Source organism: Lacerta agilis, chromosome 4, assembly GCF_009819535.1.
Source record: "Lacerta agilis isolate rLacAgi1 chromosome 4, rLacAgi1.pri, whole genome shotgun sequence".
Lineage (NCBI taxonomy): Eukaryota > Metazoa > Chordata > Lepidosauria > Squamata > Lacertidae > Lacerta > Lacerta agilis.
This window is the reverse complement of record NC_046315.1, coordinates 70,403,633-70,422,553: the sequence shown is the minus strand read 5'-3', so window position 1 is coordinate 70,422,553 and position 18,921 is coordinate 70,403,633. Positions and strand designations below refer to the sequence as shown.

The 18,921-nt window shown below is 41.9% G+C and overlaps 1 protein-coding gene across 1 annotated transcript in view; it reads right to left on the bottom strand.

Moving 5' to 3' along the window:
- Positions 1–18,921, bottom strand: part of OCA2 (OCA2 melanosomal transmembrane protein) — a 137,808-nt gene that overhangs the window by 91,887 nt on the left and 27,000 nt on the right. The window contains exons 3-9 of the mRNA XM_033147523.1: positions 16,677–16,775; positions 16,360–16,551; positions 12,241–12,298; positions 10,094–10,166; positions 3,824–3,981; positions 2,573–2,655; positions 1,585–1,738 (exon numbers count right to left, since the gene is read on the bottom strand). Of these exons, the coding sequence (XP_033003414.1) occupies positions 1,585–1,738; positions 2,573–2,655; positions 3,824–3,981; positions 10,094–10,166; positions 12,241–12,298; positions 16,360–16,551; positions 16,677–16,775 (817 nt within the window). The remainder of the gene's footprint in view (positions 1–1,584; positions 1,739–2,572; positions 2,656–3,823; positions 3,982–10,093; positions 10,167–12,240; positions 12,299–16,359; positions 16,552–16,676; positions 16,776–18,921) is intronic.

The window sequence follows — 18,921 nt, the reverse complement described above, 5'->3', positions numbered from 1 at the left end:
GATTCTGTGTTTTCCAAAGTCTCTTCAGCCAAAAAGGAAAATTCCTTGATACAGAGTTGAAGGAGGGGACTTTAATTTTGAAACCAAAGAAGAAACCAGGCCCTGCTTCACCACTGTTCAGGGGGCCAATTTTGGCAGATTCTGGCCAGCTACCCATTTATTTCATTTCGGCCCGTAGGTGCATTTAGCAGAAGATCTACCCTTATTGTGGTAATGAAACAAAAGGTCAGCCCTGCCAGATGCAGCACCCTATATTCCACAGCAGATATTCAAACACCCACAGCAGGGATAGGGAACCTGCATCCCTCCAGACGTTGTTGGGCTCCACTTCCCATCAGCCTCAGACAGCATGGCCAATGATCAACGATGATGCGAGTTGTATTCCAACAACATATGGAGAGCCAGAGGTTCCCCAGTCCTAGGAGAAGCCCACAAGCAAGACAAGAAACAAGCCTTCTCCCACAGTTGTTTATGTTATAGCAGTATATTTAAATCATTAAATAGTATCTGTGTATTGGCCATGCTGGTTGGGATGATGGGATTTGTGTTCCCACAATTTCTGGAGGTCACCATGTTGGCTATCCCTGATCTACTTGTCCTGCCTTGATGCAGAAGTGCTCAAAATGGCAAACTGTGCTCTGGATACCTCAGCTTCAAGCCTCATGCAGGTACCAGAGGAGAGCCATAGCTCCCTACATCAAGTAGATTATGACATGCTATGAGCAGAGAGGGAAGGCACAAGCAACATGGTTTCTTGAGGCAGGTATCTTTGCTTGCTCTCATCACAGACTTGCAATACAACTTTGACACCCTTCTAGTCCATAAAAGGTAAAGGTAAAGAGACCCCTGACCGTTAGGTCCAGTCGCAAACGACTCTGGGGTTGCGGCACTCATCTCCCTTTACTGGCCAAGGGAACCGGCATACAGCTTCCGGGTCATGTGGCCAGCATGACTAAGCCGCTTCTGGCAAACTTCTGGCAAACACGGAAATGCCGTTTACCTTCCCACCGGAGCAGTATCTATTTATCTACTTGCACTTTGGGGTGCTTTCGAACTGCTAGGTTGACAGGAGCAGGGACCGAGCAACGGGAGCTCACCCAATCGCGGGGATTCGAACCCCCAACCTTCTGATCGGCAAGCCCTAGGCTCTGTGGTTTAGACCACAGCACTAAGAACCAAAACAGATTCCAGTGTGACTATAAGCAGACAGTGGTGTTTAAACAAATTCTCATTTAGTCACTGTGTTCCTGTCAAAGATGTGTGGGATTATGCCGGGACTCAATCAATGCCTTTTAAGTTGAGTATAATTTGTCATGGAATTTGAGATCTGATATTACAGTCAAGTTTCAAATCCCATAGAAATGGCAGATTTAAAAACTGAATGGTTACTGGAATTGAATTGGAGCTACGATGAAAATTGACTGAGCCCGATATAACGCAGTAGATGTGCTTAGTAGTAATGAACTGACAGGCAACTTTTCGGCTTGGAATTTCTGGAATACATTAACTATTCAAAACAATTCTATTCCTATTTCTCATCTTGACTATTTGGAGTTTTTTATATTAAAAAATATATATTCTTACCTCAAATATGATGAGCACATAAACACCTGCTAAAATAACTGAAGCAATTGTGACTTGAGCCTCTACATTTGCATGAAGATATTGATGAGTCATGGAAAGAGGGATGGTTTCCAATTCCTGGAGAAACGCTCGAATACTTATGGATGTTTCTTTACTGTTGAAAGATATTTTTTTTAAAAAACAACACTGTTTGACAGAACGAAGTGGCAATGCTAGAAAGCATTATCATTATTTTATTTTATTTTTTACACTTTCAGATAGCTTTCTCGGAGCTATTACGGGCAACATCATGACTTAAATTGAGATCATAAAATATTAAGAATTTGATTTAGTTTGCTTTCACAAACGATGAAAACACCTTAGTCCAGAACACAAAACTTCTGAAAGTCACAAATGTGGGATAGAAGTCATATAGAAAATGTAAACACATCCATACACTTAAAGCATCACTCATGAAGACAGATTTCTTTTCTTTTTCTGTTACCTGAAGCATTCGCTATTATTGGGTTAGGGAAACAGAAGAAGGTGCCTGGGTGGCAAATCTTCTGCCCAAGAGGAAGAACAGTGGAGGAAAGGCCCCATAAGACAGGGTCCTGCTACAACTGGTTACCTGGACTGAATTCCCTCTGAAGAGTTGCTGTACGTATGTGTGGATGGGATATTATGGCTGTGCAGTAGTTTTATGCAAAAGTGAAAGGCAAGACCCATGGGTCAAATCCAACGTCACTCTCTGAGATGCAATGAGATTCCCCTTCCGTACCTCTCATCCTCAGCCTCTCACACTTCTTACAATCTACTCTGGATGATGATCCCCCAACTCTCCAGAACAGATTTTGGGGGTGCAGAACAGATTGCCACACAAGGAAGCCCATTGTGCAAGCAGGAATCCACAACTGGATATCCCCCACTGGTTTCCATGATTTGAGCACCTAGTAAATTAACATTAAAAAAAACCAAGTGGTTTTTTTTTCTGGATTCACACACCAACCTGCTTAACATCTCAAAAGTTCGTGACACAATAACTTGTTCGTTTTTTCTCAGATTTAAAGGCAGGGTCCAATTGTATAAGATCTGCAAAAAGAAAAAAGACGTAGCATGAATAAGTTAGAGATTAATGCTGTTGCTTGAATTCCACTACCACAGGGTATTTTTATGAGTTGCTAATTTGATGGGGGAGATTCTTCTTTATAAATGGACACTTTTGGAGAACTTTTAAACGGCTGGGTGTTATTCAGCTTTTTGTGCTATCACGAGGATTATTGTTAGCACAAGGGGAGATACAAGGTACAGTATGTCAAAGGGCCCAACACTTATGCATGTTCATTAAACATCTGTTTTCTTGCTGCTCTAAAAAAAATGGGTGAGGTTTACTTTTTATATCAAAAGCAGCATGAGAAATGAACCCTGACCTCCTCTGCTTTAACTTGACACCATCTAAGTAACTTCTCCCCAAGCCTGGAAGTGAACTAGGCTGGAGAACAACATCTTAACAAAGGCAAATATGGTGATGAGATAAAGTTCCCATGATCTGTTTGGGGAAGCCATGGCTGGCAAACGGCCATAGGAGGACTTCAGGCATATAATGTGCAGATGTGACCATAGTTAATGGCTTGTTGCAAATGTGCTAATCTCAGCTACATTGCTCCTCCCAGTGACATAGCGTGGGTTGCCAATGTCCAGGGGCACACAGAGGGTGGGTGGGAGGGAAATGGACAGGGTATTCACGTGCATTCAACTGCCTAACGGCATCCGCATCACCCAGGAGATCGCAGCCACAGAGATAAGGAAAGAAGAATTGTTCTGTTGTCTGGAGAAGCTGCATCCTGGTCTGCACAGAGAAGCCATTTTCAACAGAAGCGCACAGAGGCAGTGCTGGGTGTTGAAATTTTGCACCCCTAACAATCTTGCACCTGGGGCAACTGCCTCTGTGCACCCCCTGATATGCCACTGACTCCTCCTCGCTAGTGTGTGGGAGAAACAATACCATGACCCCTGGCTTAGAATTCTCCCCAAAGCAGGGATCATGGTTTTTTTTCATGCAAGCAGTCCATGATTAGTAAGCAAAAAACAAACAAACCTTGGATACAGGACACACAAACCTTCCTCTGAAATAGATGTGGATTTTAACCTGCCCTGCACTGTCTTGCAAAGGGTGTTTAAACATAATAGTGAAATAAGAAAGATTTCCTTTTGTCTTATGAACATAAAATGAAATCAGTCCAGGGTATTTGAACTTTACCTGCTGCTGACGTCTCCTTCTTGGACCAGAGTCTTCTACCTGTCCAATCTGAACTACAACGTAATCCTCTGGTTGCCGACCAGCCACATCTGCCACAAAGGGCCCTGCCAGTTCAACCTTTAGAAGGGCAGAATCGCGAATATTGCTGAAGTTCATAGCTGTTGGCAAGACAGTTAAGGACTGCAATTTTGTCTCTGAAGGGAAGAGCCTGCCGTCATTGGGGAATATCTCATTCATAATGCCACAATTAAAAACAACAGCAGTGCCAGCATTCTACAGTAATGCCAACTAATTCAACATGGCTTGAATACCTACAGTATGTAGCTATGTAAGAGGTTGAAAAACCAAAGAGCTCTCATTTCAAAGGATTCAAAATAAGAACATTCTAAAAGGCCTATATAAAAACATGCTATGCTAAACCTTATTGACCAATCCTTGATGAATGGATATAAACATTTATAGCATGTGTTTGCAACCTGGTTCTCATGTTATTGGAATCCAACTAGAGATCATTTGGAGGGATCATTTTCAGTTTCGTCCAATGTTTGTTACTTGCAGCACTGCTTGCATTCCGCTGCAGTTCATCTTCCTTCAAAAACTATGCTATTTGTCTTGCTGTCTGCTGTGGTAGAATTACATACCTTATGTAATTTCCATAACTGGTTAAGTAAATTATGTAATTGCATAGTCATTCCATTGTTCCACCCCATCCATTTCAACGCAAATGAAAAGCAATGCAGATTAGGGGGTGGGAATATAATTATGTATCATTTGCAGACTATAAGCAATGAACACATACCATCCAACATTTCTCCAATGAAAATATGGACATCCTAAGGAAAAGTGGGACATTCCGGGATCAAATCAGAAACTGGGACAGCTTTTCTAAATCTGGGACATCCCTGGTAAATAGGGACACTTGGAGGGTCTGTGAACACCACTCGTATTCTCCAGATTCATTTCCATCCCAGACATGAGACAAGTAGATGAACATGGGCAATTTCCACTCCCATTTCCATTTTTGTCAGAATTCTCCAACACCCCAAACTCCAGCTCCCACCAGCCCCAGCCAACATGGCCTTAAGCTCCTGATATAGTGGGATATAAATGTCAAAAATAAAACTGCCAGCTGTGTGGAGTGGAGTCTGACGTTGCATGTCCCAAGGATTCCTAAATGAGACAAAAAGCAATTAAAAACAGTCTCTTCCTTATTGAGCTATATTGCTGGTAAGTGATGCTTTTTAAAGTTTTCAAGCTATTTATTTTGCTTCTTCAAGCCAAAAAAGATCAAAACAATATCCACTATGAAAAACCATGATGTTGGCCTGGGTGAGAAAATTAGTATAGCACTAAATTCCAAACAGTCCTGTCTGAATTTCACTGCGTCCTTATTTGGACAATAATATGGTGGGAAATCATTCTATTATTATTATTTTATGTCACCTCTTTTCCATTATATTCAATAAAATCTGTTTAAAAGTACCACCAGAGGAGTGTGGAGCACAGAATTAGACTGTATATTTAAAGCATATATAATGCACACATATTTTATATAAAGCTATGCACTTTAAATGTATGATGTGGATGTAGTCATATATTTTCATTCTGAAAAACTGAATTTCTATATAAAAAAAAGATTAAGGATGCAGCCAGGCAGCAATAATTATACCCATTTTGAAAAACTGTCCGCTATAAAAGTTTAATCTTGCAATATTTAAGAGGGGTGGGAATAATTGCTACATTTTCCAGGGCCAGATGAGTTGGAGACTACACGGTTCAAATCCTATCTCAACTTCTGAATTGTGCTTCCGAATGGTTCACTGGCCTATATTAATTAACCTAATGGCCTGGGACACTTTGACAGCCTGTAGCCAGTTTTATGAGTACAGCCAATAATTTGTATCTGCAAAAGGCTTCAGGTGCACATAATTACAGCTGCTTCCTTTTTCACAATATGACTAAAATATACCCTGTAATTACACAAATGGCACGTTCAAAAGGCATAACAAAGGAAACTTTAAATTACAGGAGGAAAAGCAAGCTCCATTTTCACAATATCTTACACATATAGAACGAAGTGGTCAATACAGAGTGAGCTTGTAACACATATAAAATGGTCTGTCCTTTGCAGACCTACTTTGAAATGCTTAACCAGTAGGCCCATTGGTTAAGTGTTAAATGAGACAAGCTTAGGGTTGCCATATTTCGAAAAGTTTAATTCCTGATACCTGCAAAGTTGTTGAGCTTTTCCATACATCTGGATTTTCCCTGGCATTTTGCCAGTTTGGGAAAAAAAATTCCCCTGGCACCATTTTTACATCCGGAAACCAGGACATGTCAGGAAAATTCATGACGAATGGCAAGCCCAGATGAGCTTAACTAGGTTCCACATGGAAGTGGCTTATGCAAAAGCATCAATCTGTGTGTAAATATGTATGCAAATTCTTCCACACCTCTAATTATTTCCTTTCAGTACATTGTAATTCTGCAGGGTTTGCGCAGAGAAAGGTGAATGATGTATTGTTTTGCATTCACGACACTATGGGACATAACCTTTGCCTTCCCCGTTGTCCTGCTTTCTTATAACCCCCAGATATTTAAGCGCCTCTCAGACCTTCACAAATGGAGGGAGGGAACAGGATCCTACCTGATGTCCCTGCACCTTTACTTTGACATATTCAGCTGAAGGGCTGGATACAACCTATGCATGCATCACTGTGTACGGTGATTGTGTACAGGGGGGGGGGGCTTTTCAGACAATCAAGGTAGGTTCACTGAGTGCATATAGAAGTGGAACAAGCAGCCCCATCCCTGAAGGCTAACATTTATTTGCTTAACATACCGACTGCAAAAAGCAGAATCCCTAACCCTGCAAACAAGCCTGTAAGTCTGCACATACAGTCAGGCCTTATTAACAAACAAGAATCCTTATTACCTTCTCTTTTCAGAGAGTCTATTTCTAATATGGCAATTTGGCTTGTTTCAGCCCTCGGTCCTCCATTTGCCTGCATAAAATATTATAATTTAGCATAGATTAGAGCAGAAGTTATTAGGGACACAGCATGAAAGGAAGTGCGGTAATGGATAGGAAAGTAGACCAAGTAATTCCAAACAAGCCAATAAAACTAAAAATTGCTTTCATTATGGCAGAAAGCAGACATATTTTACAGTCTCCTCTAATTCATTTGCCCAAAGCATTTGAGGCACTGGTGGTGATTTTGAATCTACCAGCCTTGAGAGCACTGAGGATTATCAGATGATCATATCCTGGTGGCCCTATGTGAGGGAACATCTGATCTTGTCTAAAGGGGAGAATTGGGATCTCCTTCCAATTCTCAGAGATGCTTCCTTTCTTGGTTACTGGTGCTTCATGTTCAGCATAGATACTTGGATTGATCTGTCCAAAAATACTTTACAAACAACATGCCTAGCACAAGCTCTCTGTCCAGTAAAAGCGTTTGCTTGCAGTTGTACACACTGGAACCAAACACTTCCCATCATAAAGTATTTGAGCTTTTAAGCCAATAAGTCACAGATGAAAAGAGGAACAGCAGCAACCTCGCCATTTCAGAAAATTACACTAAAGCTATTTAATTTGAATCACTGCCAAGGTGGAACTCAAATGCATTTGCGATCAAAATAGATTCAGAGCAAAATCTTAATAGAAATGGAAAATTCCTATTGGTTGAAGGTAGCATTTGTAGGCCAGAGTCAGAGGGGGCATGGCTGGCTGGCTGGCTTCACATTGGAGAACAGCAGCCAAACCACCTCAGCACTGAGGACCAAGCATGCATTAAGCGGATGGCAAATCAATGAAGATTGATAATAGTGGGGGGAGGGGGAGGAGAAGGGAACAAGGTGATTTGATGCCGTGCCAGATTAATCACGGCACAAATGGACCATCTCCCACAGTGATGTTGGCTGAAGAGAAATGTTCCAGAAGATCACTCTCGGTTAAAAACAAAACAGTGATTAGCAAACATTTTTTTAAAAATAAATGTTCGGCCAACACGTTTCTCTGTATGTAACCATTTCGAGAGCGGTTGCTATGTCGGTCAGTTGCAGCTAAAACAATGAAGCGATTTGTTGACACCATGAACAAACTTTATTACAGTAGTCCCTGGATGCTTATGCCATAATAACATGTCTTAGAACATCCATATAAGAAGATTCTGCTGGATCAGGTCAAGGGCCTACCTGATCCAGCATCCTGTTCTCACAGTGGCCAACCAGATGCCTGTGGGAAGCCCACAAGCCATGTTAGTCTTTAAGGTGTCATAAGACTCTTTGACGGTTCCACCTCTCTGAATTATTCTCGCCATTCCTTTATGTAGCACAGGGATATTGGCTTCCTCAATTCAACTACCCAAGAAAGAAAGAAACTGTTGGTTTAGCATAGAGGAATGCTGGGATGCCAACATGAATAAAATATTGGGGGTGGGGCAGGTAAGCCCCACCCCACATAATCAATCACAAAAACATGGCACATGAACGCCATTTGAATGGCAAAACCTATTAGCAGGGGGGGTCCTCAAATATTTCATGGAGGGGTGAAGGGACCTCGATCCCTAGGAGTTGGCTCCAATGAAGGGATGTGTCAGATCCTCAAACTCTATAGGGAGCACAAGGTAGGATGGAAGACAGCAAAACTCAGTATAGATCACTGTATCGAGGGGAAGGCTGTTGTGGAGAACTAGCCCAAAGCCAGGTAGGGGTTAAATTTTGTGACAGTTAGAACCCTTAGGGGCGGGCTCAGCCTGGGTATAAAACACCCCTCCCTGTGGTCTGTAAGGGAGTTAGACGTGTGGGGAGTTAGAAGGTGGAGAGTTAGAAGGAGAGTTGAGTTACCGGTAGTTGAGCAGAGCGTGAGTCAGGAGTGAGAGCTGGGAGTTTAAGAGTCTGAGGTGGAAGTTAGCAGAGAGGGTAAACAGATTGTGAAACGTGTTGTTATTGGTATTTAGTTATTTGTTAGAGGTAATAGGCCGGTATCATTTAGAGGTAATAGGCCGGTATAGGACAACCGTTATAAGCTTATTGAACATCCTTTTATTTATCAGCAACCACAAGCTTTTGTACTCAATAAACAACTTCTTTGTTCACAATATCCTCGTCTGTGCTAAATGAAGTAAGCAGGTTCCAGCTAGTAGTCTGGGGGGGCTGCAGCTGGGGACCGTTTGTCATTGGTGCAGCACTCATAGACCGTGAAACGTCCGGGGGTGGCTGTACAGGGCGAAGTGCTCGCGGCAGCTGTCCCCTGTGGACCTAACTTTAAAAAACACTTCTGTTCAAAATGAAGACATTCAGTATGCTTAGAAACCTCTCACATGTCAAAGCTGGATTTGGGTCCTGCACCAGCCCCACCACAGCCTGCTCATATTCCTATCAGACTGGCAGGTTGCCATTGCTAATTAGTGAGTGAAGGGGCAAGGAGGAAGAGGGATAAACATTACAGTGTAGTGTTGACCACATATCCAAGTCACAGGCTCCAGCAGCCAAAGGGGGACAAGCCAGTATCCCAATCAAATCATTGGAAGTCACTACACAGATTCAACACATGTGTTTCATGGCTTGGCTGTCCCAGTTCCCCATAACTGTTCAGCCTCCGGGATGTGCACAAACTCTCTTATTTCTCCCCAGCACGACTTAGCAATGGCAGCCCCACTACCAGTAGCCAACCCATATGCATAGACTGTTGCCATGTAGATCTTGTGCCTGATGTGTGAGTAGCCTATTCAGGAGCATGGTTCATAGGATTCTGGTTAGCTTAACATCTGTCCCAAGAAAACTGGTGGAAAGCATTGTTAAAGATAAAATAACCATTGCTATATAAAGCATAGACAAATTAAAACTGCATGCTGTTCCCATTTGTTTTGTTGCTCTCACCCAAACTTACAAACAACCTCACAAAATTTACACTTCTGGAATTTCACTTCAGTTTTCACCCACTTTACTTTCCCGCAGAGATGCAGGAGGCATCTAAAGGAGATATAACAGAAAAAAACAGACCTTTGCAGTCTTCATTATCACTTGGATAGCAAACTTGGGAAACAGATTTGCAAATGAATTAATTTGCTGGTTTAGAAGCGGTCCCACGAGGAAGCATCAGGGCCTCACAAGAAATAAATCACTGTCAGGATTTAATTTAGCAAGCAACGAGTCAGCCATTTCGTATCAACCATCTTGAAATCAGCCTACTGTCAGTGATTCTTTACTAAGCAGCTCCACCGCTTTGTTTTAAAAACAACAACAAAAGTAATTGGTAAAGGATACTGTAGACGTCCATAGGTGACACAGCCAGCATCTGCCAAGGTGTTCCATTTTCAGGGTGAATGCTAAATAAAATCTGAGGGCACATTAAAAGGTTATGTGGGAAACTGCCGAACTGTTAAACAAACTGCCTCTAAAAAAGTTAAGACCTGCAAAAAGAAGTTGTTGCTTTTATTATGAGCTCCTAAAGTCAGGGTCCTGTTGCTTAGCCTTACATCCCAAACTTACAAGATTGTATCCAATATTAGTCATACTCAGAGAAGACCTATTGAAATAAATAGATAGAACTCACTTGGGTCTGTTAATTTCAGTGGGTCTATTCTGAATAGAAGTTACTTAGCTGCAACCCACACATACCAAATTGGCATATGAACGAAGAAGGATTCCACTCATTATTTATTATTATTATTATTATTATCATCATCATTAGTTCGCGCACTGCTCTGGTTTCGCCAGAAGTGGCTTAGTTATGCTGGCCACATGACCCGGAAGTTGTACACCGGCTCCCTCGGCCAGTAAAGTGAGATGAGCGCTGCAACCCCAGAGTCGTCTGCGACTGGACCTAACGGTCAGGGGTCCCTTTACCTAGTTAACTTTCTATAAGAGCACCTTTGAGCCTCTTGCATACACACTCTTTGAATTCACACATGAGTCTTACGAACAAGTGATTAAAAGCAGAGGACAGTCATTTTTATATATTCTAGCCAATAAAATGTTTATGTTCAAATGACAGAATCCAGAAAAGCAAAGTGGATTTCAGTGTTGTGCATGAAAACACTCCTAGGTTCCTTACCCAGATCTCATTTTCTCCCTTCCTTCATAACCCCTTAGTAACAGTAAAGTACAGGAAGTTAGAAAAGCCATTTTGATATTATCCATATAAAGTTCCTAATTATATGTTTAAAGGAAAAGGAGGAGGAACTATACATTGCATTTTATATACAGATTTATTTATTTTTGTACTGTATTTGTAATTCTCATCTGAACTGATTTGCAACTAATCTCTTGTGTCACTTGAAAAATTATCTTAACTTACACATCTAATAAAGTATCAGTTGAATCTAGCAGTTCAGTCTTTTGAAACGCATTTTAAATTAATCAGTTGTATCGTCTTGTACCAGGGATTCAGCTATACAGCTGCAAATAAAACGTTTTAAGTGTGTTGTAAAGCGCAATATACAAATGTAACACTAGATGGTGAAGTGAGCTATGGCAAATTCAATGTATTTTTCAAAACTTAAAAAAAATTCACAACAGGATTTTTTTATATGTGTGTATATTCTACCCAAGTCACCATAGGTTTAACCTTGCTGGATGTTTCAACCTAATTTAGCTTATCATCCCTATCCCCTAGTCCAAATCAGATGTTTAGAAAGATATAAATTTGGGGGAAAGAGCTAAAAGGATGTTTCAGACCAGGGTTAACCAACACAGTGCCCTCCAGATGATGTTGGACTACAACTCCCATGATCCCTCATTGTTGGTCATCTTGGTTGGGGGGAGGGGAATTGGAGTTCCACAACATCTGGAGGGCATCACATTTGGTACCTCCATTTTAGGTTGTCTGCTTTTAGGGGAATTGAGACATCGAATTCTTCTGTGTGGTTAATCTTGACTTGCATCAGTTCAGAGAGATCCGAAAGCCAAGGGGAAAGGGCACTGCATTGGTAAAGGAACACTTTCCCAGCATTAACTGGGAGAGTGAAGAACAGGTAGACGTGCTCCTAGGCTTCATATGACATTTTATATCCTATTTAAAATCATGGTCCTACTTCCAATGTTCAGGCTGAGTGCAGATGCCAAAACAGCACCAACCATGCACAAACTAGAGCCTTTGCAAGCTTGGGGAAACCCCAAGTTTTGCAGATGGAGGGAGGAGAGAGAGAGAACCCTAAGGAGAAATCCAAGCACATACCAATGAGAACTGAGCATGCCCAGTATCCATGGAATGTTGACTGACTAGGGCAGGGAAGAATGGAAGAGTGGGTGGAAAGGGGGAATTGAATGGAATATCACAGAGACGGGCACTGCTGACTGACTATAGCAAAAGCACACTGCAGTGTTTTTGCTGTATGTCCCATTGTATTATCAGATTTAACTTTGATAAGGACTACCAAATTACTCCGAAAGTTTGGAAATCCAGTACTTACAGAGCATACAACTACAAAGATGAAGAGCCCAGAAACTTTTAGGAATCTTAAGCAGCATCTGAAAAAAAAGAAGAAAAGAAACAAGGGAGAAAAGTTTCACAGAGAAAGAATATGAGATGCGGGTATTATTCTATTAATCACAAACTTGCAAGGCCAGCAGACAGAGTTTAGGTCATACAAAGGATTCTTTGGGGAAAAGCAATGTGTTTTAAATGTGCGGGGTGTATGCAGCCATGTATTAAAATTACATGCAACAGTTCTTTTGGTTATAGAGTTGCTTGCCTTCACTTTATGTCAAGGTTCCCTCTCATATATTTAAGCATCTGCTTTTATTATAATTGTATGGTTCCCCCCCCCCCCACATTTAAAGTACTTATTTTACAAATGTCATTATGTGAACTACAGCTGCATGCAGTATATTAAATACAAGGCTGACTTAATCTTTTCAAAATAAGATTAAAATTATGGTTACTAAAAGAGGCACCCAAAATGACAATAAAAGCTAGGAACCATTACATTAATCCTTTAAAAGTCCAGAAGCACTTGTCCTTAAACAACTAAGTCATCTTGGCAAATTGACACAATACCATGCAGAGCTCACACTGGGAGAGGAGAATGCAATTTTATTAATAAACTGTAGCACTTAGAGCATTTTCCACCCACCAACAACCACCACCCTTTGGTGCTTAGACTTTTATAGATTCGGTGCTTTTAACAGCTTAGCAAACTAGCCTTGGTCAGACCTTGACTTGCACACATTTGCTTTCCCCATGACCTTCACAGCAATTCTAATCTGACATAGCATTGCAACCCTGTGACAAAAGCTAGGGAAATTTAAAAAGCCAACGGAGCATCTGCAGTTTAAGTGAGATGTGGCAAAAAGGGGTCACACATCCACATTTTTTTTATTTCCAAGTTAAGTGCAAGTTAGGAACTTGCATGACTCTCCACAGCAGGACATCCAACCACAGAAAGTGTCTCTTCTTCAGACCTCCACAGGAGGCAAGCAAGCAGAGTTCTCGCGTGTTATAAATAATATTGGCCAGCTCTATTCAAAGTATTCCACTGCAGAATGAAGTCAATATACAGTTTTCCATATTTCTAGCACCAACTTGTGTCCTGCTTCGGAATACGCTAGTCAGCTTTTCTATTGAAATTGCATGTACGCCCCTGCAGGAAAACAAATAATAAGCTAAAAGAACAGTAATCTGTAAGTAAGAACTGTGTTCTTGAGCAAGAAGTCTGAATAATGTTTTCTGCTGAGCAGCGTATTTGTATATGAATTTAAGAATGTGGTGGGGTAAGCCCTCAACTTCTAAATTGACTTTGTTTGCCTTTGGTATCATTACCATGTAGCCAAATCTGATCATCTATGCAGTATTGTGACACCATCACATTCATCATGTGATCCCTGATGGGCTGGGGTCGCTTTAGGAAGGATTGGAGAAAACCCTAACCTAAAAGTCTTGCCTAAAGAAGGAAAAGGGAAGAAGCCAAGATGATTGGAGGGGGGGCGCTAAGGTGTCAATGGTTTCCTCAATTTTTGTCTGAACTGACTAAATTTTATAACCTTGAAATTATATGATATAGATAAGCCAGAATCTCCTATTTTGTAAAAAAATAAATAAATAAAAAATGTATCGGATGATCATGCATAACGTACCATGTAAAGTCCCATTTATCACATACATGCCAGCATTTTCTAAACAATTAGTTTAGAAACAAGGTTCAAAACAAAATGCTTCACTTTAGGTCAGGTATGAGTTTCTTATCTGTGATGCTCACCATAACAGCCTTGAGGATACAAAATTATTGTCGCTATGCGATGATGCTAGCAAACAGTATTATTGACAATACTTAAGCTCCTTAAAAGTCTTTCCTTACTCTTCCAGAGATAGGAATAAAACAAGTGAATTGCAGATAAATAAATATCTATGTTGACCAGGCAGGCTGTTTAAGCAGCATAGAATTTTCCAAGGTTCGTTTTAACAAAATTGAATGATGCATTAAGCATGAGCAGAGATACTTCTGGGATCATAATAGCAAATATATTTTTCTCTAATATCCATGGCAGCACTTTTAAGAGGTTTGGGGCTGACATTTCTTTCCGCTCCTGAAAGTACTACTTTAGACCTCAAAATCTGAGCCAGCAAGACATTAAACTTGCAGGAGAGATATGAACAGATGTCTAAGTCACCCTTATCCTTGCACACCAACCAAGACATGTTTCCCCACTTGTACAGGTGTAGATCTCCTGAGCCTGCTATAACAGGTAGGAATCATTCCCTTGCCCTTCCCATTGAACTGTTCTCTGCAGAAAGGCACACGGCTGCTCATCTGAGGTGCCTGGACTCAGGCATTCACTCTGCTTGCTCTACCCCTTCAAGGCCTCTGATGTCTAGCTAATATTCTTGTTCTTTAGGCCTTCAGCATGCATGGCTCAGAGCACTCAATCGAGTTTTGCAGATTTAGGCCATCTCAGCAACTGGCAGCACTAGTATGTTTATTCAATAATATGGGATCGAAAATATTTTGGGGAGCAATTTGTCAGGAGCACCTTTCTGCTGCGGCATAAAAGAAACAATGCCGGCGTAGCAGCCAACTGCTCCACATAACTAGGGCAATTGCATCTCACTGTGCTTACACAGCAATGATACAGAACAAGGAAATAGCCTGCTGCTTCCAATGCATTCATGTATCCATAAAGAAAATAGAAAAGCAAAGGTTAAGAAGGAAAGGTACCAACACACACAAATATTGGGCACAATACATATCATTAGCAGATGCTAGGGGTTTTAATTTTCCTTCTTGCTAACTGTGTGTGTGTGTGTGTGTGTGTGTGTGTGTAGCAGCAATTAACCAAATTAAATATTAGCTGCTGCATTTATTATATCTGAATGGAGTATGGACTGTATTCCGGTTAGTTCATCAGATGTGGTAGAGTCCGCTCTTGCCGCTCAGATTAAAAATGAGGGGGTGTATTGCTTGGAACCAACCCACTATATCAAGGATGGGAAGTCTGTGGCTTTCTGAAGTGTGTAGGTGGGTTCCCACGAGGCAAGACATGGTGATAACAGCAAGAACCTTTACTGAAGTACATAACTGGGAAACAGGGGCAAAGCAACTGCTTATATACATTCCTGAAAGCCTGGGCCACTCCCACTCCCAACGTGATTGGCTGTGAATCATGACTCAAGAGTTCAAGGGCCAATGGCAGAGGCCCAAATCCTGAAATGTTCTGTGATTAGACATCATGTATCGAATCAGAACACAGGAGCTCAGAATCTTTAGTCCAAACTCAAGCTCAGGCAAACACAGACCACTGAATGCATAACACTTTCCAAATTTGATGGACTCCATGGATTGTATGTATCCAATAGGGAGTGAGCAGCATTCCACCTCCCCTTCTCTCCCCGCACAACCACCACCACCCAAATCTGCTCCAAAGGGCCCCCCAACCGCCTGGAGCAGATTTTCAGTGGCGGCAGCAAGGAAGAGGAGAGCAGGGCAAAGTTCTGTTGAGAGAGCAGGAGCCTGTCGTGCAAGCAGAAAGCCAGCAATGGATACAACCCCATCTCTCACAAGACTCAGCCATCATAGCCAATGGTCAAGGATGATGGAAGCTCCAATTACATCTGGAAGACCACAGGCTCCCCTGCCCCATCTCTGAACTAGATGCATGAAAACTGTTCACTAGCCCTTTGTCTTACACATGTATCTCCTCCCTTCATGAGTTATAGACACTTTCATGCAAGAAAGCTAAGAAGCTGAGTTCTAAACAGAAGCATAAAGTGACAGATCACAAGATGAAATACCGACAGCACTACTGTACTTCCAAACATGAAAATCTGCAGTGAATCAGGTTTTCTAGTCACATAAACTATCATGGCTTAGAAGTGATTGCCTGCTTAGCCCCTATTGTTGCATGGACCTATAAATCTGAACAGATTTTATCATCAGTTTCATTGGTGCAATATCCTTGAAATCAATGGCAAGATATGACACAAAAATATGGAGTGTTATTTTACTCATTTGTTGAAACAGAGGCGGGGGGAATCCATTTCTTGGCAATTTCCCCTTAGCCCTCAATACTGGCAAAACAAAAGGTTTGGCTCATACCTCATCTTGGTTAAATTGAATTTGACATGGAAGTTGTCCAACATTTCACATTTCTCTGAGGAGGAAGCAGATCTGGACAAGCTGGGCATTTCACTTCCCAGATGGGACCTTTGCTCAAACTCAGCAGAGCTGTTTTCCCAAGAGTCATCATCTGTGGTGAAATCTGTGTTATGAACAGCCATGCATCTTATCCTGAAAAACACCATTGACAAATATCAGCACACACCATAGGCTCTGCTGTTCCAAGAGTCCATGCCATTGGTAGGATGCAAATCCTGAGACATTGAGGAACAGCAAAAAGCTGATCTCCTACCCACCCATTTTCTTCAGGGGAAACTTTCAGCAGAGGCGTCCTCTCCGTAAAGCAACTATCTTTGGATCTTGTGCTGAAGAATTTGGGCAAAGAGAAGTGATACCTAAAAAAAAAAAGCAGTTAATTTCAATTGTAATCATCTCCACAAAGCTGTACAAATGGTTGGGTTGTTTTCTTTTAACCATTGCTTGTGGTTAGTGAGCAGAGAACTTAACCACTAGTCGTGGTTTAGATGACACATAAGAATGGGGAAAACATGCAGTTCACTTTGCAGTGAAAGGTAAACCTATAATTTTTGCTGTCTGAAACAATGCATGAAACTGAAACACAGCCATCATTCAAAACACACAATTCTCTTAATTTTGCAATGCAAGTTCTCCAGGCAAGCAATGTGTACAAAAATTGATACAGTAGAAAAACATGCGCCTAGAAATGAATACACATGGGGAAATTGCTTTGCACCAAAATGCTGATGATGCTTTTGAATTATGGTGCTGGAGGAGACTCTTGAGAGTCCCATGGACTGCAAGAAGATCAAACATATCCATTCTCAAAGAAATCAGCCCTGAGTGCTCACTAGAAGGACAGATCCTGAAGTTGAGGCTCCAGTACTTTGGCCACCTCATGAGAAGAGAAGACTCCCTAGAAAAGACCCTGGTGTTGGGAAAGATGGAGGGCACAAGGAGAAGGGGACGACAGAGGATGAGATGGTTGGACAGTGTTCTTGAAGCTACTAACATGAGTTTGGCCAAACTGCGAGAGGCAGTGAAGGATAGGCGTGCCTGGCGTGCTCTGGTCCATGGGGTCACGAAGAGTCGGACACGACTGAACGACTGAACAACAACAACAACAAATCAGCCCTTGGTCTTGGAGAGAAGTGAGGAAGAGACTTTCCAGACTCTTCAGGGTGGGATAGTGCTTTTCTTGCTTCTCCATGTTAACATTAGCTACATGAAGCAATCTATTATTCCCCTTAGAAGAGGGGGCAGGCAGATGGCTTGGTTGTTTTGTTGCTTTTCCAGTTGCGCCAGGTGTGTTTTCAAGCCCTCCTCCTCCAAATGAATCATTTGAAAAGACCTTAACGGAGCTTGCATTACAACTCCTAATATATGAAAACCATCCGATCATGAGCTGGTCATTTGCAGGCCTTATAAATTAATCCAGCATTCTTCACATGTCAGAACTCAGAAACTGCCCGAGCGTGAACAAAAACCCTAAACACAACCTCAGCACAGAGTCTGCACCTTGGCTTTATAACGTTACCTTTTAAAAATGCTTATTCAACAAACTGGTTCAAGGATTCTGACAGAACATTAATCATATTCACAGCCTTTGTTCCCTGGGAGATGGAGGCAGAGACCTTTTGCTACACTCAGAATCACTAGGGCCGTTGTTTGGACTGAGGGGATGGGGTAAGATTCAAGTGCCCAGGAAACACAAGCCTTGATAAAGCTCACTGACAATGTGTACAGTGTTCTGTTGACTTGAAGGGCAGCTGGGTGGAACTAGAAACCCATTTCAGATGAATCCGGCAGGCAGCATGAGAACCTTATCCTACAACGGGGGTCGTGTTAAAGCTATGCAGACCAAATGGGAGACCAGGAACTCAGTCTTGGGAGTGGGGAGTGTTCCCAGCCTCTGGCAGGACTTGAAACTTTGTGTGAAGGCAACTACCGTATGTACTGTCTTATGCTTCGGCTTCCTGGGGAAGTGGCTGCTGTGATCATCTTTCCAGTTCTCTGGGAAGAGAGGAGGGAGGGGAGGTCTTGTCTTCTGTAGGAACTCAAACCAGCAATGTTTCTGGGTTGCATGTGTGCTTTTGCAGAGTATCTGTCCACTGGGGTTTCAGCATCGCCTGGCATGTCTTGTTTGTGTTGGGGGGGGGGTGAAATCAGGAATAACTTTCTGACAGTAAGAGCTGTTTGACAGTGGAACGGACTCCTTTGAGAGGTTGTTGACTCTCCTTCGTTGGAGATTTTAAAGCAGAGGTTGGATGACCATCAGTCTTGGGTGCTTTAGTTGAGATTACTGCGTTGCAGGGAGTTGTAGTAGATGACCCTGGAAGTCTCCTCCAACTGTATGATTCTATGAAATCACAGTCATGTCCCTGCACAGACCCTCTTGGAGTGTGATGCTGGGGACCCCTCCATCAGAGGCTCAAGTTGTATATATGTGTAAATAAACCATATATTATAAAGATACCACAGTCTCTGCTGTGCCTCATTTACAAAAGGAAACACAGACCCTGG